The 24,147-nt window shown below is 40.1% G+C and overlaps 1 protein-coding gene across 5 annotated transcripts in view; it reads right to left on the bottom strand.

Annotated features, from left to right (window-relative positions):
- Nucleotides 1-24,147, bottom strand: part of FAM114A1 (family with sequence similarity 114 member A1) — a 67,716-nt gene that overhangs the window by 5,754 nt on the left and 37,815 nt on the right. For all 5 annotated transcript variants that reach the window (XM_027544273.1, XM_027544277.1, XM_027544274.1 and 2 more), the window contains 6 exons: nucleotides 21,682-21,834; nucleotides 14,679-14,802; nucleotides 8,740-8,831; nucleotides 6,841-7,002; nucleotides 5,598-5,737; nucleotides 2,861-2,933 (listed from right to left, as the gene is read on the bottom strand). In XM_027544273.1, coding sequence (XP_027400074.1) covers nucleotides 2,861-2,933; nucleotides 5,598-5,737; nucleotides 6,841-7,002; nucleotides 8,740-8,831; nucleotides 14,679-14,802; nucleotides 21,682-21,834 — 744 coding nt within the window. The remainder of the gene's footprint in view (nucleotides 1-2,860; nucleotides 2,934-5,597; nucleotides 5,738-6,840; nucleotides 7,003-8,739; nucleotides 8,832-14,678; nucleotides 14,803-21,681; nucleotides 21,835-24,147) is intronic.

Here is a 24,147-nt window from a genome sequence, read left to right as displayed (position 1 = left end):
AGAGACGGCAATCTTAATAGGCTGTTTTCTCTCACGGTACTCGAAAAATGTTATTATGGTAAACAAAAGGATATAAATGAAGTCTATCTTCCCAGAGCAGCCCACTTTCATTGACATTACTCTACTGAGGGCTAAGTAATGTCTTACTGGGGAAAGCATAATGGAGTCTTGGGAAAAAACTCTTTAAAAACCTAGTCATTTTAGTAAGTAACCAGAAAATCCATTATGGTTTGCTTTCATGTTTATTTGATTATCAATAAACCTCTAAATTATAATCAAAATGAGGGCAATAAAATGACATTGGCTTTCAGAATCAATGAGATGTGCAAGCAATTTAAATAGAGTCTGGAGAGCAATATACACTCATTAACTTCAAGTTATGAATAATGGCTCTTTTAGAGAACAGAAACAATGACTTGATGTGAATGATTTATTATAGCACAAGATGAGAGGTACTGTTGTGGTGAGATGGCATTTCATAAACTATCTTTAGATCTGGTTTTTTCCTTCTTCAAAATGATAATTTGTGTATTCCTGATTTTGTATATACAAACATTTGGACACACGTGTGTGTGTATTTTATGTGTATATGTGTGTATATTCATTCATTTTTGTGTGTATATTCATTCAAGTACATACTTATCTGCTAGAACTTTGCTACTGAAAAAGTAGGATATGAATCAGGAGCACTACTACCACCTGGGAGCTTGTTAGAAATGCAGAATCTCAGTGCTCATCCAAGACCCACTGAATCAAAATCTGCATTTAATAAGATCTCTAGGTTATTTGCTTGCACATTAAGGTTTGAGAAGCATTGTGTTGGAATACACTACCTTAAAGAGAATGGAAAGCAATACCATGAATATTACCAATCAATGTAAATAAATTAATGTTTAACATAGGTATACCCATGGCTGTTTCATGTTGATGTTTGGTAGAAACCAATGCAATACTGTAAAGCAATTGTCCTTCAATTAAAAATAAATAAATAAATAAATAAATAAATAAATAAATTCATGTTTAACATGAATCATAAAAAACATAGAGCACATATACACAAAGACATATATATCCTCATCACTAGGAAACCATAGACAGCCAGTTAGCTGTCTGCCTCCTGAGTCTGATGGGCAGCCAACTGGGAGTTGAGAGACTAACTGAGAAGTCTGGGTGAATTAGTTCACCCCTCCAGGACTCAGTGTCTCAGGTAGTAAACTGGAAAAAAGTGGAAAGAGTGAGAAGAAGATACAGTAGAGCCGTGGGAAGCCAAGTCACCAAGGTCATTCCATTCTGATTAAGACTTCACACCTCTCTGTAAATCTAGCAGTAACACCAAGGTCGACAAGCATCAGTTAACCTAGACAATGCTGAGCACATAAATGCACTTTATCAAGCCTATTCCATGAATAAGCTTCTACCTGCAGCCCCCCTTCACTCTACCTGCTTACAGTGAAGCTCTGCTGCTGAAGGCTTAAAATCAGACAAATATTAAAAGCTGGTGTTTTGTAAAATAGGAGAGGCAGACCATATTCTCTGACAGCAGAATGAATCATTGGTATGTAGCTCATCCTTTATTAACTAAGCCACTTACAGAAGTGTGGGAGGCACACATCTCCTGACAGTCAGTCCACAGTCATTTCTGATTTTTTTTTTTTTTTTTTTTTGAGAACTGCCCTTCTCCTGGGGTGAGGGGAGGTGTGTTGCAGCAGCCAGGTAGGTCTACATGCAATGACTCTGTCCTCGGTCACCACTGGTGACACCAGATGGATATCTGAGGCATGCTATTGAGCCTTTCAAACCTTCTCACCCAGGATCCTGGAATTTGAAGGGAGAGAACTGGGAACTGCTGGAGTTGAGTCACATTAATATTAATAGCAACGCTCCAGAGAGAAGGTACATGAGCTGTGCTGAGGAGTCCCCACAGCTGCTCATACATCTCCACCACCTTTAATAAAGTTCCTTTACTGCCTGTCATGGATTGAATTGTGGTCCCCAAAGAGAGATGTTGAAGCCCTTACCTCTAGTATATCAGAATGTGACCTTATTTGGAGATAGGGCTTTACAGATTTAAATAGTTGAGGTTGTGCTGGTCACCCAGTGTGTGGTACTTGTCAAGGCAGCCCTAGGACACTAATACATTTATTACCCAAACACCCTAGCTAAGACAGGAAGCAAAACTTGCTGTTTCTCATGTAAAGAACCATCTGCCCTTGCATCCAGGGCCTTAAAGGAAAAGTGGAAAGCTTGAAAAGGAATAACTTCCACTGTTTCCTCCAGTCCCACTAGGTTGAGTTATATAACATGACTGATTTCTCAAGAAAATAACCAGAAGCCACATCTCCAAGGAATGCCAAACCTCTCAAATTTGTTACTTTGAGAACAGAAACACTTCTACAGATTGGTTGATAATATTTTTTCTTTTGGTTAAAGTTGAAGTGTAACAATAAAGCTTGTGTGGCTTATAAAATAAGCTTTGAGGACAAGTGAATGTGAATATTAAGAATGAATTATTTTAATAGAGATTTTGGTATTATATATCACAGATATTAAGTAATAGAAGGAATCTTCATTTGATATTTTTTCTTTAACAAATGAAGGAAATGAGACCCAGAGATGTTTTGAAAATCCACCCAATATCTTGTATAACTGATACGGTTGCGTCTAGAACTCAATCGGATGAGAGCCTCGAGCCACCTGTTGCCAAAGAAGATGCTCAAGCCTCATTTTAGTAAATGTCTTGGCTGCACTTCTGCTTGTGGAGCTATCAAAGAAGGCATTCCGTCCTCTACTTCATCTCACAGCCCCTAACAGACCTTCCCTTAAAAAAAGGTGGAAAAAAGAGCCCATATTACAGTCTTACCCCAACAGTGGTTAAAGAATTTGTAAACTTCTCTGATAAGGAGGCCACTTCTTTGCACATTGCAGTAGTTAATCTGAAAGAAGGAAAAAAAAGAGATTTGGGGATTTTTAGTAAGGGAAAATAATTGGATTGTTAATGCAATTATTGATACTAATACAGAATTTCCTTTAAAAGAAGGGCACACAAGTTTGAAGATGCTCTGTAGAAATTTCCCTTAGTATTCTTCCATGACTCACAGTCACAATTTAATCTAATTCTCACCCTACCTCTTTTTAGAAGCAAAAACATATGCAGGAAATTACCAGGCTTGAGTTCCACATGTGTAGGGGTTTAAGACTATTGCCAAGGGACCAGCATTTTGGTCATTTGAAAATAATAATGAACAGTCACTGAGGTACCATGTTAAATACGTTTGTATGCATAATCACATTAAATCCTCATAATGGCTTCATTAGGGTCTGTGATTATTCCCATTTTATAAATGAAGAAATTGACATTTAAGAAGGTTAAGTAACTTGCTTAGGACAAGAATATCATAGAGCTGGAATTCAAACTCAGATGTCTCTTTATATCTTGATTATGTTTTTATGAGACACCTCAGATCAAAGATACTATAGAATATGTTTTTTAAGACTTACATCAAAACTCTGTGTTTATTCCAGCCTTTCTATGTGTAGGACTTTACCCCAAGAAAATAACACAAGGTAGATACAAATATTTAACAAAGCAGTATTTGTCATAATATAGAAGATGATGACAAAAACTGAAAACCTAATGATCTAACAATGTGCATATTGCCCAATTTTTTTTAAGCCACTAAAATTTAAGGATTTATTTTTTATAGTAGCTACTGTTTCCCTAATAAACAAAATGCTATACAACAGAATCCCTAAGGGAAAGCCCATGACTGCAATTTTTTTTTACTTTACAATATTGTATTGGTTTTGCCATACATCAACATGAATCCACCACGGGTGTACATGTGTTCCCAATCCTGAACCCCCCTCCCACCTCCCTCCCCATACCATCCCTCTGGGTCATCCCAATGCACCAGCCCTAAGCATCCTGTATCCTGCATCAAACCTGGACTGGCGATTTGTTTCTTATATGATATTACACATGTTTCAATGCCATTCTCCCAAATCATCCCCCCCACTTTTAACAAGTATATATACTTACATGAACAGTGATTAAAATACTATTAGCAAAACAATAACTCCAAGTTAAGAATCTTACATTAAAAGATTTAGTGATGTCAGTGGGAATAAGTTTCATTCTGATAAATAAGGGGTTGTGTCTAAACTATGTATTCAGGTATGTTGCCTTATATCCATCTATCCCCCCTTCCACCCATCCACCCATCCAAGACTTATCTGCAAAAAAGGGTCAGGAGTAAAGCTGGAGATGGCAAAGAGTAGTTCTGCCTATGTTCTTGGGCACATGGATGGTAAGGCACTTATTATACAGACATATATGAGGCCTTACTTCGTTTTTTTTTGGAGCAGCTTGGTAAGGTTGGGACAGTCAGGGGCTGGGAATAGGAAAGGAGCTAAGGGTACGGCTCTGCTTTCCATACTCAGAAACCTCTGACTTCAGCCCTCCTCTTTCAAATCACCAACGTAAATAGTAGTCAGGTTTTTCCTCAATACTTTAAACTTTTCCTATTTACTGTTTCCTTTTCCCGCTACACTGAGACAAGTGCATATTCTTTGTACACATTTTAAGGGCAGGATTGTGCAGGGCTTATAATATCTTTGATTTCCACATATTTAGATATGAAAATCTAAACTAGATGCCAAATCTGGACAAGTGAGGAAAAATGCCACCGAAGACACTACGAATGAGTTTGGGGAAGGTCTTTCCACTAAAAATTTTCTCCCCAACCTACATTGCTGAATTTAGTAATAAGAGAAGACTAGTTGAGTGAAAGTGTTCAGACGTGTGTGTGGGTGCACGTGCGCGTGCACCCATATATTTTAGGAGGCTCTTTATTTTGGCCCCTGTGTCTATATATTTATAATAATGAGAGGGCATTTGGATCTGTGTTAGTTCTCTATACCACAGTATATAGTCATGTGCCTAAAAGTTAATGGCTTATTCTTCACTTCCATAATCAACTATTTTAATGAACACTTGATACCAGCTATTTTCACGTATATAACATTACATATGTACACATTTTTATTTCACTAGATAAACTAATAACAGCAGCTTATTGAAGAACAAACATATTACAGCAAATATGTACACACAAGCAATCCACAGTGACCTGGCTTACAACAGTGACCATCATTGCCAGATTCAGAATATGCAGAGCTGGTGTATGTCCCTAGGAACAGTGGGGGTGGTTTGTACATTTCTATGAAACTAGCTGAGAAATCCATTAAGGTGTCTTTTCTCTATTTGTGTGGCATGTTGAAAATGTAATTATCTTCAAAAGTTTGTACTTCCAAGACCCTGACCTACTAAAACAAATACTTAGCTCTGAATGATTTAAGGTATATTCCCTTAAATCTCTCCAAAAATAATTCTTGGAATGTCTAGCTAACTATTACTATTCTCCCTAGCATGTTCATTTCTTAAGAGAGTCCTTATTTCTCAAGATGACCACAGAACAATGGAACTAGTTGACATGAAGCTGGAATCTGTAGTAGCCAAAGGTGTACATGGGTCTGTGTGCGTTTGAATGACACAAATACATAAAATTTGAGAAATAAGAATTAAAAGTAACATTTACTTTATCAGAACTTTTGCTTGGTCCTGAGCTGATTTTTCTTCTTCTTGTCCATGAAGAATTAATTCTGCTACTTTATGAAGCTGTTCAATACAGCGAGCTGTTACTTCTGCCAGGCTTTCAATGGACAGCATATATACTTCCTGAAAGCAAAAAGTATAAGTCAGAACATTACTCACTGAGCAGATACTTTCTAAAAGATCTTGTGACATTAAAAAAAAATTAAATAATTCTTGGGAAGAAAACCTAACAAATATGACCTTAAAAAAATTACCCAAAGTTTAATGGGTAGACTATTCTAAATGGAAATGCTACCATAAAATAGAAGTGTCACCAGGTCCCAGGGACATGACAATCCTTCTTTATAGCTGGGTCCCCAGTTCTCGGGCTTCCCCGGTGGCCCAACTGGTAAAGAATCCGCCTGCCAATGCAGGAGATGCAAAATACATGGGTTCGATCCCTGGGTAGGTAAGATCTCCTGGAGAAGGAAATGGCAACCCATTCCAGTTTTCTTGCCTGGAAAATTCCATGGACAGAAAAGTCTGGCAGGTTAGGCTCATGGAGTCACAAAGACTCAGACACAACTGAGCAACTGAGCACACACATGTACACGCCCCAGTTCTCAGTGTGATGCTGGGCACATAACAGGCAGATACGCAAGAAAGTGTGTAGAAGGATGGCTGAATGAATAGACCTCAGTATACACTTTTCTTTAGAGTGATCTAAATTGTAAGTTTCTTTATCTAAAATTCAATGTAAAAGTTATTGCAAACGCATTTTATCTAAAATTCAATGTAAAAGTTATTGCAAACGCATTTTTTTAACACAGGCAGCTTCTAAATTATGCACATATAAATTTATTAAACTACAGAATAAAAACTATGGAAATGAAATTTTTTCAAAAAAGCTTCAATTACCTCATTAGTTGAAGGGCATAAAGACATTTTACGGTTACAAATTTGCATACAGAATGGAATTTTACCCTAAAGAATAAATCAACTATGTTCTTAAAGATCTTTTTTCCTTTAAATTATAATCGTAAAGCTATGGAGGAAGGCTACAATATCTGTGCTAAGTCATGAAATGTCTTGGCATAGAGGGATCTTAGTGTTTATTACGTTAATACTCATATTAGTGTGGAATAGGGTACAAATGAAAATGAAATGGCTTTGCCTCACTTACAATTAAGCTGCTAATAAAATGTACGTATTACTGCTCTTAGGTGGATGATCTGTAACATGTTTACCTCGACTGTCTTATTTGTCTTTTCTTTCATCTTGTCTTCTTCAGGGTTTTCAGGTTTCTCTTCCTTTTCTTCCTTCTCAGTTTTGTCTTCTGACTCTTCAGCCACATCTACTGATACCACAGTTTGATCCTCTTCCACCCAGTCATGAGCTTTTTTCATGGCCTGCAAAGGACCCCCCCGCAACCAAAGCAATATGTCTATTGTACAAATACAGAGACACAAAAGCCAATCCCATGACATGGATCAAATCCTAATCCATGAAGGGTGGTTTTCGGTACGTTTAAAGAGTGGTGGGGCAATTATTCAACCTCCTTAAAAACACCTTGTTGTTGCTTTCTGGTAAAATACAGTAAGAAAAGGGACATAATAGAAAGAATGTATGCAGAGAATACCGCAGGGCCAGAGAAAGTTTTGGAAAGCATTCTAAAATGATACTCAGATAGTCACTGTGGAAAAGCCATAGTATATTTTTCACTTTTCCTGACCAACTATAAAAGCATGATAGAATATATACATACAAATATATATACATAAATGAAATTTAGCCAGGGTCATTGCTAAAGCAAATCTCTTCTTCTGCCATGTTTCATGAAGCCCTCAGTGTTTCATGAACCTAATCATGTATCACACTGGGAAGATGAAGGATGGCTCTGCTCCTCTCCAGCCATGCCAGGTCTTCTGACCTCAGGGTGGTGGTGGGGGAGGAGAGAACTTTGATTAATTTCATTTCACATGAGTGCAATTTGAGCAACATGTGGCCTTTAAAGTTATTGACCAAGCAGAAACCACCTTCCCTATGTATTATTCCCTGGATTTTCAAAGGGCAGACTCACTAGCTTTTGCATTGCAGTTTAAGCTGTTTGCTTAAGTTTTATCTGAGCTTGTGTGAAACTGACTTCTCATTTGAAAGCTTGCACGTCAAACATAACACAGAGTGTTGATGGAAAGTTAACTGGGAGAAGATCTGGGGAGACAAAATCCAACAAAACTATCTTTGGTGTGTCCTCTTTTAGGGACAAAAGTTTACCTGACTATGTAAGTAAACCAGTGAGACCTTGGAGGCACCACACACACACTGTCTGAGCAGTGGCAGCTGCTGCACGGAGATGAATGAGGCAATTTCCCCACTGTGTTCAAGTCACTGACCTGCCAGAGTTGGTGACCTCTATCAGAGATAAAGAATTACTCATCTCTGCACCTCCCTGCCTCAGTCTGCCCTTTCCTCACTCACCTTGATGAGTGAGGACCCGTGTCAATCACTCATTGTTAAAAAGAAGAAAAAGAAAGAGAGAGAGAAGGGGGGAAATGACGCCATTTTAAGTAATTAATGCTCAGTGACCTCATTAAGAAATGCTATAGCAAGACCTGTACCAACTTGCAAAACATCCTGTGTTACTATCAGAGGAAGCCAGACCGTGAAAGCCCGGATGGCCTTAGATCTTAGACAGGACGAGGCACCAGCTTTCCAGTGGGAAGGGTCATGAGGGTGACCTGGCTCTGGCTGGTGTGCTTTCTCTGTCTGATTCTGGCATGTCACTTTCGAGGCGAAAGGAGATGGAACTTGCAAAAGCCCTTTGGCAATTCAGCCTCTTTCCTCCCGTAGGCTGGAGATAACCCTGCTTTGAATAAAATCCTATTTTGTGGAGAAGTGACTTGTTCAAGATCACACCAGTGAAGCTGCAACTAAAATGCAGGTCTCATCACACAGCCTAGCATGTTCTTAACAGTTACATTTCCTGATGTTGCCTCATCAAATCTTAATTGCTGGCCTGGGACTCCTCTCGCACCACGTGCCATTTGGGGCTTGGGGGTTTTTCTATTTCAGGTGAATCTCTGGAATTTTACAACCAAGACCTTTTTAAACAAACAAACAAACATTCAGACTCAGATGGGGCTGACCTTATTGAGTTTGTCAGGTGTGGCTGCAACATGTAATTCAAAGAGAAGCTCTGTAAGCATGCTAGCAAACTCTTCTTTGTTTTCTTCTATGCCTGGAAATAGAAAATGACAGAAGTAAGAAGCATGATTTATTTTTCATCCTGCAGAATGTGGCAGCTCCCCCAAACTTACAGCCTGTGGTCAGAGTACAAGTGGGGGGTGGCAGCAGCCCGCCCTCCAGCTGCCGGGCAAAGATGAGCCGTGCCTGGATATTCAAGCACAGTGGCGAGGTAGCAGGCTGCAGCTGGGTGGGGGGCTGGTAAAGCCTTGCTGCTCACAGCTCTAGCTGGGGCGCCCCTGGGCTGGACTGAAGGGCACATGAAGGCAGGGAGGGACCATGTATACCATAACAGGCATAGACGGTCAGCAGCGATTTGTTGAATGACTGCATGAACAAATTAATGACGTTTCTCAGGCCTGAGAGCCCTGGGACAACACTGTATTTAAGGCTTATAGTATTGTTATGCTTAGCATTGCAACCCTTAATGATACCCCAGGGCGCCCTTTTGTGTCCACAGAGCCACAGTGCTGAGCAAGCAGAATTAGTCTCCGTGGATCATCTACTTTTATCTTAATACCTATAACAACATATCTCTGGAGAAACTTCTCATGGTTTCCTAGGACCTGCCTGGTCATACAATATTTCATAATGGTATGTCTTCCCTCCAGATTGGAAGCTACCTGAAAGTACAGATGGTATTTGTTTTGCTCATTCTTGAATCCAGAGAATCTAACACAGTGCCTGGAACATAACAGGTGATTAAAATGAATATTTATTGAAAAATAATTTACTAATCAGTTGTACCATATTTACTAATATATTGATTATATAGCATGTCATATACATGAAATAAAATTAATCTCATTGATGGGCAATAAAAAGGAGAGATCTTTAAAAGTTACCATCTTCTATCTCTCATTTAAATCTACAAGTTGAGGCCATTTTTAAAGTTTCTGATTAGTGCTAAAGAATTGATTTCATGCAACTAGAGATTATTGTACTAAGTGAAGTAAGTCAGAAAGAGAAAGACAAACACCATATGATATCACTTATTGTGGAATCTAAAATATGACACAAATGAATCTACCTGTGAAACGGAAACAAAATCAAGGACATAGAGAATAGACTGGTTGCCAAGGCGGAGGTGGGTGGGAGAGGGTAGGAGTGGGAGTTTGGGGTTAGCAGATGCAAACTGGTATATATATGAATAGAATGGATTAACAACAAGGTCCTACTGCACAGCACAGGGAACGACACTCCATATCCCGTGATAAACCATAACACAAAATAATACGAAAAAGAATGCATATATAACTGAGTCACTTTGCTGTATAGCAGCAATTAACCCAACACTGTAATTCAACTATACCTTAATAAAAAATAAATCAATAAAAGAATTGATTCCACTGTGGGTTGTATCACTAGTCTGGGGTGAGGAGAGGTTACAGTCTAAAAGCATCATTTGTCTGGCCTGACTGCTGCTGCTGCTGCTGCTAAGTCACTTCAGTCGTGTCCGACTCTGTGTGACCCCAGAGACAGCAGCCCACCAGACTTCCCCGCCCCTGGGATTCTCCAGGCAAGAACACTGGAGTGGGTTGCCATTTCCTTCTCCAATGCATGAAAGTGAAAAGTGAAAGTGAAGTCGTTCAGTTGTGCCCGACTCTTAGCGACCCCATGGACTGCAGCCCACCAGGCTCCTCTGTCCATGGATTTTCCAGGCAAGAGTACTGGAGTGGGGTGCCATTGCCTTCTCTGGTCTGGCCTGACTACATGATCTCAAAAGCCCATGAGAAGGAAATACCTGGCTTACGTTAGTGGGTGAAGATGGCAGCTTCAGAGAGGCCTGAGCTGTGTGAGAAATTCTGTAGCTAACACTTGTCCGCCTGTCTTTGTTTCTGTTTTAGAGACAAAATGGTTAATCAGCAGCTTGTCAAGATAGCCAGGCCTGTATCAGTTTATCATCCCCTAGAATTTATATACTTATTCTCACCGGGGAGCAGATCAATAAAGATACTAGAGATGGAAAGCATATAAGTCAGGAAAGAAGCTTTATGGAGAAGAAGAAACCAAGGAAGAGGAATAGGGACAGCTGGGGGTTAAGAATCTCCAGTGGGGAGCAGCTGAGACAGTGACTTTTGAGTAAGAGCCCAGAGGAGGAGGGGAGTGAGTCACAGGGATGGGGGCCAGGGTAGCTGTGGCCGGCAGAGGGAGGCATGTGCCCTGGGGTCGAGAGATAGCTGTCTTTGTCCATGGTGAAGTGATACAAGCAAATCATAAAAATCCGTAAGGCGAGCGCTCAGATAGAGCAGGCTGTTGCAAAGCTTGATCGTGGGTATTAAGAAAGCTTCCAGAAGGAGGTGATGCTTGCACCTAGCCTTCCAGGATGAGAAAGGCGTTAGTGACAAGCAGAAAAAGGGAGAATTGGAGGCCTACAAAGAGAGAATTAGAGAGAAAGCGAATGGGATTCCATCAAAAATTGAGATTCTCTCTCTGCTGGTCAGAGGTCTTGGTCTCACCCTCTCTAAGTGGGCAAAGTTAGAAGGGCGGTTCCCACAGGTTCTCATTCCCCAGCTGCGTGGTCCTTCTCATCTGTGTGGGCAGAAAGAGCCTGACTTGAGGCTGGAGTTCTTCCCTAGCTCCTGCAGTTAGTGGCTCTGTGACTGGGGCCAGTCACAAGGCTTCTTAGCTTCCACTTCCTCTTCTGTAAATTTAGGATAAGAAAACTCACCCATCTCCTTTTTAGTGTTATTGTAAGGACCAAATAAAACAAATGTGTAAGCATTTTGTAAACACTAAAGTTTTATATAACGATATTGTTATATGCTACAAAGATATAAACATAGGGAGATTAAAAATATTTGAAAGTAATCCATACTAAATTAGGATATATGTACTCTGTGTATCTCCAGTTTTCAAATGTGCATTTGTTTCATAAAACAGAGAAATACACCAATAACTTAGAGCAAACATTTTAGGAAAATCATCACAGAGAAAAATGAAAGTAGATAAAAACACAGATGATAGTGTTGCAACAAAGAAGACCTATTACTACAATTCTTGGTCTGTACATGTTGCTGAGAAGTTTTTCACCAAGGCAGTGAAAAGAGGAAATAGCTTTTAAAAATCTCCTTACAACAGTGGGAAACCAAATTAGAGACCCATGGCAGTGTAATAAAATTATGTGTTGCTGGAAAGACAAACATGCAAATCATTAGTTAACATTATTAAAAACAGAGGAGCCCAATATTAAATTTATCTAAAAATGACAGTTTATTACATTTTCTGAGACGATCAAATAAATTATTTAGGTGTTAGAGGTATTATAGAAATATAAGTGCTTACAAGAAAAAATATGATGAAAAAGCTCTGGTTTCTCCTAGAATTTGGCTCCTGGATTGTCTACTTGCTCTCACTGATGAGATTGTTCTTGACAGCTTTTAGTTAATCCCTCACCTTTCTGGAGTTTGTAACACTCCATCATACCTGGATTGATTTAATGACAACCCTGCTATTCTTCTCTCCTGTTCTTCTTTAGGCATTTAAATGACATCTATTTATTAAATTAATTAAAATTAGTAGTGTTTTGATAATCTGGAGATTTCCTTTAGGAAAATGAACATATTGTATTATGGGAGGTAACAGGGTTCCGTCACTTAAGGAGAGACGAATCTACCATTTCCTAAGCAAGCTGTTCAAGACTGCAATTTGCTTTTTGGTCATATTCAAAAATCTCCATTTATTGAAGCTCTGTATTAAGACTGGAACACAACACATGAAGTAACATTTTCTATTTAACAGTTTGAATCAAGTGTCCTCTCCAAGAAATAGTACTTGTCGGGGGTGCAATGCTGCCTTAACTTACACAGGCAATAATATTTCTTTGATGTTAGGGATCCTCTTTTTATCTGTGCTGAATGACACCCCCCGTAGGACAGAGGCTGAAGAAAAACAGCCTGCATTTGTTGGTGATTGTTGCTCTGGAAAAGAGGCATCTACATTGGTTCATCTTGGGTCCATAATACAAACCATAGGACCTTTGACAGCCAGTGTCTTAGTTTCTTCATTATTAAACCAAAGACAAGGCTGTCATCCTTTGTGACTTTATAGCAACACGCAAATGCTCAGAAACGTTCTCCAACTGTCTCTTTGATACTGACCTTTTTCTATGCTGCAGTGTAATTGATTCTTCTATCTTGATGCAATGAGCATAAATCTCATTAAACTGAAGGCACAGAAGGTCAGTATGTGGGAATAAGGGGGGAGATATTTTTTAAATGACAGTTTGCAAATGCTTAGAATGATACTGCCCTGAACATCTAGGCTGAAGGATTTGTGCTCCTGTGTTTGAGCTTTGATTAAAGGTATGTATCGGGCTTCCCTCATAGCTCAGTTGGTAAAGAATCTGCCTGTAATGGAGGAGACCCCGGTACATGATTCCTGGGTCGGGAAGATCCCCTGGAGAAGGGATAGGTTATCCATTTCAGTATTCTTAGGCTTCCCTTGTGGCTCAGCTGGTAAAGAATCCGCCTGAAATGTGGGAGATCTGGGTTTGATCCCTGGGTTGGGTAGATCCCCTGGAGAAGGGAAAGGCTACCCACTCTAGTATTCTGACCTGGAGAATTCTATGGACTGTATAGTCCATGGGGTCACAAAGAGTCGGACAGACTGAGTGACTTTCTTTTTAAAGGTATGTATCACAAAATGCTTCCAGAGACTGGATGATATGAATGTACATTATCATAAGTACAATTGTAAATAAAAGCTATAGCTTATCGCATCTTTGCTATTTTCCTGGCATTGTGTTAGCATGTCTGATAATTAGAACAGCGAACACTGAGCAGTTCCATGTACCAGGCACTGTAATATACATTTTTACATATATTATCTAATTTGATCCTTACAGTAGCCCTTGGGAATAGGTATCACTGTCTCCATTGTATATGTAAAATACTGAGTTTCAGAAAGGTTATATACCTTGTTCAAGGCCGAGTAGCAAGTAAGTAGTAAAAATGTTGCATGTAAGACCCTTCAGAGGATCCTAGGAGAAGCCAGCCTTGTGTGTCCCTGGTTGCTTAAATTCTCAGCATAACCTACACAAAACGATGGCAGGTGCAGTGCATGGTGCTGACATCAATCACTCTCCATGTACATAGCAAATGCTTTACTAGATTCTGCTCCCAAATGGACAACCTAATCATTAAGCACATCCAACCTGGAAAACATCTTGGCCCCTCTCAAGGAAGCCTCGCCTCTCACAAGATCGCTTCTAGTCTCCTTGGGTCATGTCATCATCTGGCTGGAAGCATATCGTGGGAGGGTGCATCTGGCTCACTGCAGTGACTGACAACCTGACCCTCCAGGCCCTGGGGTACTGTGTGCTTTTGTCAGAACTGCACTTTCAGGGGGAAGGGTAGGCCACTTACAAATACAGCCTAACTCCTACACACAGAAGTTAAAAGGAAGAAGAAAAATATGAAAGGAAATCTCAAAGACTGCCCACCATCAACGCCAACCACATTCAACGACTTCCACGTGCAGACAAAAAATTCGACACTGCAGCATAAACTCGAGCCATTAGGGCCCCTGTTGAGTGCACTGTGCTCTTTCATCATTCGATCAGATGCATTTGCTGTGTGCCTGTGACATGCTGGACATCAGAGAAGTAAAGATGCCTGACTCAGGAGCTCCCACCCAGAGGAAGGGAGGGTTGCAGGTCAGTGTGAGCAGCTCCTGTGACAAGAGCAGGGGCACAGAGTTGGGAAGTGAGCAGGAGAGCTCTGTTAGAGGAGTGCTGAACAGTGCCTCTGCCCTGTTTAAAGGGCTGTGCTTATTAACGGCAGCTTCATAAGGATGACACCAACAGTTTGTCTTGCTATTTTATCTGGTTATTTTTCTTTACCTTGCGCTTCTTGATTCTCTTCATTCTCGAATACTTTGGCTGCAAAGATGTCTTTAATGGAAATTAGGTCATTTTTTAAGACCTCCAGCTTCTCTCCATCAAGTGATGCTAAAAATGACTGAACCTGAAAAAAAGAAATAGGTCAGCATAACTGTCATCTTTTCTTCTCATTAATGATGTTTACATACAGTTGTGCCCACTTCTCCCAGGTGATTTGTGGTGTGGGAGGTAACACTAGGTTGAATGTTAGATTTACTGCCTACTAATTGTGTAACTTTGGGTAAGTTACATAAACTCCTTGGGCCTCAGTTTTCTCATTTTTTAATTGAATGTATTTGATGGATAACATTGTCAAATGTCAAAGATAAATTTAAGATGTACAACATGTTAATTTGATAGATGTGTATATTGTAATATGATTGCCATTGTAGCTATATTTTGTGCCTCTATTGCATTACATAGTTATCTTTTGTTTTTCATCATTGAGACAATTAAAATTTTAGTCTCTTAGCAAGCTTGGTGATTATAGTACCAAACTGCTGTCTGCATTCCTAATACTGCACATTAGTTCTCTATGGCTAAGTTACTACTTATGCAAGTTTGTACCCGTAAACAATATCAGTCGTATCCTCTCGCCTATCCTGGGCTAACCACCATTTTACTGCTTTTTATGAGTTTGACCTTTTTAGATTCCACATACAAGTAATAACATACAACATTTGTCTTCCTCTTTCTGAGTTATATCACATAGCATAAGGAGCCCAAGGTCCATTCATGTTGTCATTGGGAGGGTGTTCTTCTTTCTCATGGCTGAATAATATCCCATTGTGTATATATATTATACCCTTTTTAATCCATTTATTTGTTTCTGGGCATTTAGGATGTTTCCATGTCTTGGCTATAGTGAACAGAGCTGCAATGAACATGGGACTGCTGATATCTCTTGGAAGTATTGTTTCTGGCTTCCTCAAAAAATTAAAAATACATCTATAATATGATCCAGCAATTCTACCTCTGGGTATACACCCAAAGGAAGTTTTCTGTTTTAAAGTGAGATCCACACTTCACTGTGATCCTTTGCAGGATAAGGAAATAATGAATGTGAAGAACATTGCACAAATGCACATAGCAGATGCTAAGTAAATGGTGGTGGTAGCTCCATCAAAGAGGCTAAAAACACACCTCAGTGTCAACCCTGGATTCTAATATCTTACTAATTCTTATTCTTACTAATCATGTGACTTTGGGTAATTTACTTAACCTTTCTATGACTCAGTCCTCTTATCTCTAAGTGAGAACTAATAGCATCAACCACATAAGATTGTTTTGAAGGTTAAATGATATACTCAAGAGTAGGTATTGTGGTGGTCAATAAATTATATATATAATGAAAATAAATATATATGTAAAACAGAAAATAAACTTATGGTTACCAAAGGGGAGAAGGAGAGAGGGAGGAACAAATTAGGAATGTGGCATTAATAGATACAAATGACCACACATAAAATAGATGCACAACAGAGATTTACTATATAGCACAGGGAGTTGTATTCAATATCCTGTTATAACCTATAATGGAATATAATCTGAAAGAATAACTGAATAACTTTGCTGTATTCCTGAAACTAACAGAAGATTGTAAAGCAACTATAATTCAATAAAAATGGGTATGTAAACAACTACATAAACAAACAGACATATGTATATCACAGACATACATACAAATACACTTGCTAGATGTTTTATTGTGTAGGAGTTACAAAAATGTAACAAGACATATTTTTCTTCTCAGAGACCTTGCAGTCTGAAGGAGGGAGGCCCACGTGAAGCGACAACAGCCACACGAAGTGTGAATGCAGTAATGGGGGAGGTGCCCCCTAGGAGGGGCTGCAGTGCCCTTTGGGGAAGTGAGAGGGTGGGCAGGGACACCGCACAGAGGATCTTGCTTGAACTGACACGCTCCCTGCTCACTGTTCTTCAGAACTCCTCTTTTGCAACCGTCTTTCAGAAACTCTTAGAAATCACCTGGATAGATGGTCAGGCAACCTCTGTGAATCCAGAGACCGATGTGAAATTCCAAAATGATCACAGTGAATGGAGAACCATACAAAAAGTAAAGTCTGACTATAAAGTAGGAAGATTTTAAATTTCTCATTCTGTAGGTTAACACTTGCTCTGGAAGGAGAGCCAGCAGAGAAGCTGCCATAGTCTTTGGGTTGTGGATTTTTAAAATTTACTTTACTTTTGGTTGTGCTGTGTGAGTGCCATGCTGTGCTTAGTCGCTCAGTTGTGCCCGACTCTTTGCGACCCCATGGACTGCAGTCCGCCAGGCACCTCTGTCCATGGGGATTCTCCAGGCAAGAATACTGGAGTGGGTTGCCATGCCCTCCTCTAGGGGATCTTCCCAACCCAGGGATCAAACCGGGGTCTCCTGCACTGCAGCACTGCATGCAGATTCTTTACAGTCTGAGCCACTAGGGAAGCTGGTGCTATGTGAGGGCTTTCTCTAGTTGCAGCCAGCGGGGCTACTCTCTAGTTGAGGTACATGGGCTTCTCATTGTGTTGGCTTCTCTTGTTGCAGAGCACAGGCCCTGAAGTACGCGAGCTTCAGCAGCTGCTGCACATGGGCTCAGTAGTTGTGGCTCGAGGGTTCCAGAGCATGGGCTCATTAATTGTGGCACATGAGCTCAGCTGCCCCGCGGCATGTGGGATCTTCCCAACCGGGGATGGAACCAGTGTCTCTTGCATCCTTTTTTTTTTAATTTATTTTTAAAACAGCATATTTTCTAAATAGTATTTTTAAATTCTAAATTCAAATTCTAAATTCTTAATCTAAATTCTAAATTGTATTTTTCTCAGAGTAAAGAAAAACGGGTAACAAAGTACACTGCTGAGTGGAAATGCACATGCACATGCGGGACCTCTTAGTTTCTCCATGTATTCTGAGGGTAGCCATCCCCCGGGAGTGAATGCATTGGGGTTTTAGGCTTTGAGTATCTTCCAGGAAGGGTTCTTTTTAGTGAGGGACTCTTTGGTCAGCATCTTTCTATTACAGCATCTCTCTTGCTTCTTCCTAGTTCATTCCATTATGCCAAGATGATGTGCATTAAATCTTTACTTCAATCCAATAATAAATAATAAATAACTATGCACTCCTCAATAAATATTCATGGAATGCTGACTATATGCTTGGCCCCCATGCCTAAGTGCTGTCGGGGACACAAGGGTAGAAAGTCTGGTGTGGGGGTGTCATTTTGAGGATTCTTGTTGTGTTTTGGTTAACTATTGGGTATATAAAATACTCTAAAAATATTAGTTTTCCCTTAAGAGTCATAGTACACCACACTGCATGCCTATTGCCATCCTAGTATCAGTCTTGTAGGTAGTAAAGATTCCTTATCATTCTGTACACCTGTCTAAGTTTTAGCCAATGGCATGTTAGCAGAGGAAATGTGTATCATTTCCAGGTTAAAGCTTTAAAAAACTGGGGACTCCCCTCTATATTCTCTCTCCTCATGCTGATGGGATGAAGAAGACAATGAGTTCCTAGAGAAGAAGGAAATCCAACACATTAGACTTGGACACAGGGGAAGCCACAGAGGCAAGAGTACGTGCCTGCCCAGAGCCCGCACTCTCTCGTCTAGATCACTCTCCAGGTGGCTGCAGGTTTCCTTCTGAAGTCTGTAAGGACCTCTTCCCCAGGCTGTGCTCCCTACGGAGGGACCATCTACCAGGCGATATACCCCTAAGCCCAAGGAATGGACAAAGGTGGCTGTCTGCAGGGGTTGTGTATGTGCTTGAACTGGGGCATCCTCACACGTGCTCATGAGGTTCCCTGAAGTGAGAGACAGCTCAGGGACAGTGGAGACAAAAGGAAGCGAGCAGATGGGAGGGTGACGTGGAAACTTAAGGAGTCTAAAGATTCTAAATGGGAACCTGGCCTTCTGGGTCATTATGAAAGTACATTTGTCAAAGAAGGATGACAATTTCTTTTTTTTTTTCTGGCCATGCCATGTGGCACGTGGGATCTTAGTTCCCCAATCAGGGATTGAACCATGCCTCCTGCAGTAGAAGCACGGAGTCTTAACCACTGAATCTCCAGGGAAGTCCCAGAAAATATTTTCTTTAACAATTTGTTTCCAAAAGCTCTTTAACTTTTAAATACGTGGTATGTGCTGGGTTACCTGATGAAGTGTAAGATGTCTAATTGAATTCCAGGTAAACAACGAATGTTTTCTTGGTATGAGTGTCTATCTTAAATATTACACAGGACATGTTTGTACTAAAAAAGTATTCATTGTTTATCTAAAGTTAAAATTTAATTAGTCATCTTGATTTTTATTTGCTAAATCCGACAACCGCAGGAGGGTCTCCATTTGTATTCTTGCCAGAAGTCTGCGAACATTAGGATAGAACTAGAGGAGCCAGAGATGGACAGAGCCTGGCTTCTGGATCCTTAAATGCTGGAAAGCTGCCTGCTGACCAGACACTCATACCTTGGAGAAACCCTATAGCTTTTAAAAAATTTTTTAATTGGAAGATAATTGCTTTGCAATATAGGTTTAAGAGGGTGGGGATCTCTATATAGTTTTTGACCCATATTTTTTAGAAAGATTAATTATAACATCCAGTAAGTACCATTACGGGCTTCCCTGGTGGCTCAGCCATAAAGAATCCACCTGCAGTGGAGGAGATTCAGGTTTGACCCCTGGGTCGGGAAGATCCCCTGGAGAAGGAAATGGCAACCCACTCCAGTATTCTTGTCTGGGAAATCCCATGGACAGAGGAGCCTGGTGGGCAAGACTTAGCAACTAAACAATAACAACAACAGGTATTATTACTAAACCAAGAAAAGCTCTGCATTTCTCACAATGAAAAACTATGAAAATCTCCAGGCTGGGGAAAGAGAGATAAGTATGTGGGAGCAGTCTGCAAACAGAGGGCAATGCCCTCCTCCAGGGACTAATCCTCCTTCCTAGCAACATTAGTCCTTTGGGGCTGTTTGGACCCCAGGGCTCTTTTATAGCCTGACCCACAGTGGGAGCAGCTTATGTCTTTCTTCTACCATGATAGCTTTGAGGCAATGTGCTTCCCTGTAATGTTTTCAATAATAATAACAAATAAATATGTAAGAATGGATAAAAAATAAAATGTCATTGATATTATATATGTATATTCATATATATGCATAAAATGGCAGCTAACATTCATTGACTGCTTATTATGTACTAGGCAAGTTGCAGCTAGCTTCACATGGATTATCTCATTTAATTTTTTTAATACTTTTATGAAGTAGATTATTATCATTCCCATTTCATAGATAAGGAGATTGAGGTAAGATAGGTCCAAAATCATACTACAGCTACAAGTGGCATTTGATCACATCATGTCTGACCCCAAACCCTGCTTTTGTAGGGAAAAGTTGGTGTTTCAGTGGAAAATGGCATTTTCTAGATCAGTTTAGCAGATTATCAGATTCTGATTCCATGGGAGCAGTTTTATAACTCTGTAAATTGTAGATACCTGATAGCAGTGCAAAATAATTTGTCTATAGACATGGGAACAAATTTTGTCCAGTGGAGGGACAAGCTCCCCTCCTATGGAAAACCAGATTTGTATCCATTTGCATATTCATTTCAAAATTGCTTTATTTTATATGAATTTGTACTTATTTGGCTCTTCCTTTGAACCAGTTATAACATCTGACTGGTTCTTTCATTTAATTAATGAGCTAAATAAATTCTTTAATTTGTGTTCATTTGGAGGTATCTTCATGAGTCATGATTTTGCTTTAAAAAAAAATTATCGGTTAACAGTTTAACCACAAGACTGTCAGTGATGGCTGATGGATAACTAAAAAGGAAATAAACACATTGTAACTTGTAACTGTAAAATCTTGGGTGTGTATGGAGGGTGGGGTGGTGTCCATCCTGTTTGGTTCTTGGTTGCCTGTTACATGGCAGAGGTCATCTTTCCCTGATAAAGTGAGTCTCATGAATGTCTCAACCCCCCAAATTCCACATGTGAGAAGACGAGGCCTAGAGAGAGTCAAATATCACTTTTTCCTTCTTCCTTTCCTTGGAAGGAACTTGAACTTCCTTTGAAGTTCAGTTTCCTGTCTGAGGCCCTGCCTCTCCCCAGGGAATGTTACTGGGCTTCTCACAGGAGGTCCAGAGGATACTGCCCTGTGGCCTCCGTTGGAAAAACACCCCAGAGCACAGTCAACCTGAGGTGCACACAAAAGAGTAACATACACCATCAAATGAGTCAATAGTTTTGAAGTGCTCAGATTAGTCATTATATAAATGCCATGTACGTATTAAGTAAAAACACATTTGGACATGGACATGCATACCACATAAATCCTTTTTTAAAAATAAAAAAGAAATCACAAGCTCTGCTGACTTCTACTCTTCATGTTTTGTTTCTCTGGGATCACAGTGCGAGGGTGTGAATGTGCAGGGCTGTGAGGTAATTTCCCAGAGTTCTGTTCAGGAGCATCCCTAAACAGAGCTTTAATGCCCAGTAAGACAGTCCTGCCCTTCACGGCCCAGGCATTCTAACAAATGAGTGAATAAATAACCATACCACCCGTGAAACTAAGTGTATTAAACCCTGCAGTCTGGTAGAAACATCAGCTGCTTTGTTTCCACCGGGTAGAAATGAGGACATGGCCAGTACCTCTGATGTGGGTACCACGGCACCAAAGAGAGGCACAGGCCAGGGGCCGACAGTCAGGTTTCTGCACGCCTTTTGCGCAGAGAGGTGGGGTAGTGATGATTTGTATCAGGATGGCCCTCTTGGGACTGCTGACAGGGAACAGCTTGGCAAGGAACAGAGAGGAAATAATACGGAGCCTGAGCAGCTCATCGGGCCATAAGTGATTGTGACCTCAGCACAGAAACGAGGCTCTAAAAATGAGGTATTTTAATAACAGATTTTCTTTCACGTTTAAGAAAACACAGTCATGAACATGCTACTTCCAACGAGAGGACAGACATACCTTGCTTTCGCTTTCATTGGACAGAATTTCCAAGGCTTCCAGGTGTGACAAACCTTGATACTCATCGAACAGCATCCCATAGTGTGCGGTCCTCTCGGCTGTGAGCTGCTGCGCCAGCCTCTGCTTCTCCTTCTCTTTGGCCTCCCGTAACATCTGCACAAACACACATTTGTACACTAGATGTATGCTTAAAAGCCCCATTTACTGCAAGATGTAGGGGGAGATGAACACTGACTTGGTACTAGTGAAGAGTAGGTTTTAGTCACTTTGGAATTTCTGCAAAAACGACTTTTTAAGAAAAAAGGTAGGGGAGTTTTTATTTCTCTATTTTTTGACCACATCACACAGCTTGCAGAATCTTAGTTCCCTGACCAGGGACCAAACTCATTCTCCCTTCAATGGAAGCATGGAGCTCTAACCACTGTACTATCACATTCCCCTATAATGACTTTTTGGATTAATTTTTGAATTCTTCATGTTCATATGTACACAACAAAACAAAGCAAAATTTCTACTCCCAGGAATAAGATTGAAAAGAAGGAAAGCAAAACAGTGGTTTCCACTGAAGTGTTTTCTGTGTGTGTGATTAATTTTATTTTTTTTAATGTCCAGATTTTCTATATGAGCAAATTTAATGTACACTGGAAAGCTCAATCTACTGTGACAGGATTCATTGCAACTTGTACACCTAGGCAGACTTCAAAGGAAAAATAAGTTGATCTGATTTAATTTGAATTATTTAAAAATTTTTTGTGTGGTTATTAAACATCTTCAATTAAAAAAATAATAAAACATAAGCTCATATATATTCCTCACCAGATACCTAATATAAATGTAAATATTAATATAAATAAATGTTAGCTTATCAATTCTTAGATTGTTTTTGAGAAAAATGACTGTGAACTGACTTCCTCTTCAGGTTGATCATTTTTCTCCAGTTATGTTTCTATTGATTAAATAATAAGACAGTAAACACAAGTTGACCAGTTACTCATAATTTCCTGCACTTCCTTTCCTTGACTCTAAGCACCGTTTATTTGATTCCTCATCAAGGTTACTGTGACATTGTTTATAGGGTTCTTTAATACCTGTGAAGGGCACCATAAATGCACTGGCCACTACAAGGCCACAAGAGGAAGATCATAAAAAACAGATTTTGGTTTTTATTAGGTGTCAATAAACCAATCAGCCTCATTCTCCTTTTCAGTTCCTGAGGTTGTTAGCCCAAAATCCAATAGGCTACAGAAAGAATTCACCCTCCTGTCTGTTTTCAAGACTGAATAAGTACAAGGTTTGAATTTTAAAACTTTCAAAACCACCTCTGGGAATTTTTAACACTTACACAAAAGCCAACTACCCTCACTGATCTCACTGGCTTGGTTGTGGTGAAGTAAAATAACAAAGTGACACTGAAACTGCTTCCTGGTTGCCCTCTTTCCAGGCTTCCCAGGCGGTGCTAGTGGCCAAGCATCCACCTGCCAGTGCAGGAGACGCAGGAGACGTGGGTTCAGTCCCCAGGTCAGGAAGATCCCCTGGAGAAGAAGATGGCAACCCACTCCAGTATTCTTGCCTGGGAAATCCCACGGACAGAGAGAGGAGTCTGGTGGGCTACAGTCCATGGGGTCACAAAGCGTTGGTCGTGACTGAGCTGGTATTATTCTTTACCTTCTTTCTGGTCTACTTTTTCTTTCTTTTTTTAACAGCACTCATCATCTTCTAAAATATGAGATGATGTGTATTGTTTCTTTGTCCCTCCTCATTAGAACAAAATCTCCAATTTTAACCAGTGATGGTCTCAAATGCTTAGAACAGTGTATAGCACATGGTGGACATTCAAAATGCATTTGTGGAATGATTGAATGAATGAATAATTACTCTTTGGAAGGGGGCTGAAGGGGGTAATGTTGTGGCCATCCAGTGTAAACTGGCCATGTGAATCATAGGTGCAATGCTGAGATGTATCCTAGAGTGTTCCCTGGTGGCTCAGCTGGTAAAGAATCTGCCTGCAATGTGGGAGACCTAGGTTTGATCCCTGGGCTGGGAAGATCCCCTAGAGAAGAGAATGGCTACCTACTCCAGTATTCTGGCCTGGAGAATTCCATGGACTATATAGTCCATGGGTTGCAAAGGGTTGGACATGACTGAGTGACTTTCCCTTTCACTTTTAGATGTGTAATTACAAACAAATGCAGATGGCAAGTGTGTATTCTTGGGTGACACATTTCTATGAGCAGTGCTACTTACTTTTTTAATAAATAAGTGCACTGGGGTTGCAAAGAGTCAGACACGACTGAGCGACTGAACTACACTGAAAGCAGAGGTGACAAAAAATTGTGATAGTGCCACAAAAACTATGGTAAATCTGGGAACTTGACCAGGTCCAGTTCTTCACTTTGCGGGAGTGTAAACTTAGGCCAAAAATTCACAAGACTTAGTTTCTGAACTTGGTCACATTTCCCTCCCACA

The sequence above is a fragment of the Bos indicus x Bos taurus genome, chromosome 6 (assembly GCF_003369695.1).
Source record: "Bos indicus x Bos taurus breed Angus x Brahman F1 hybrid chromosome 6, Bos_hybrid_MaternalHap_v2.0, whole genome shotgun sequence".
Taxonomy (NCBI): domain Eukaryota; kingdom Metazoa; phylum Chordata; class Mammalia; order Artiodactyla; family Bovidae; genus Bos; species Bos indicus x Bos taurus.
Note: the sequence above shows the minus strand (reverse complement) of the source record. Positions and strands in the feature narration are given on the sequence as shown.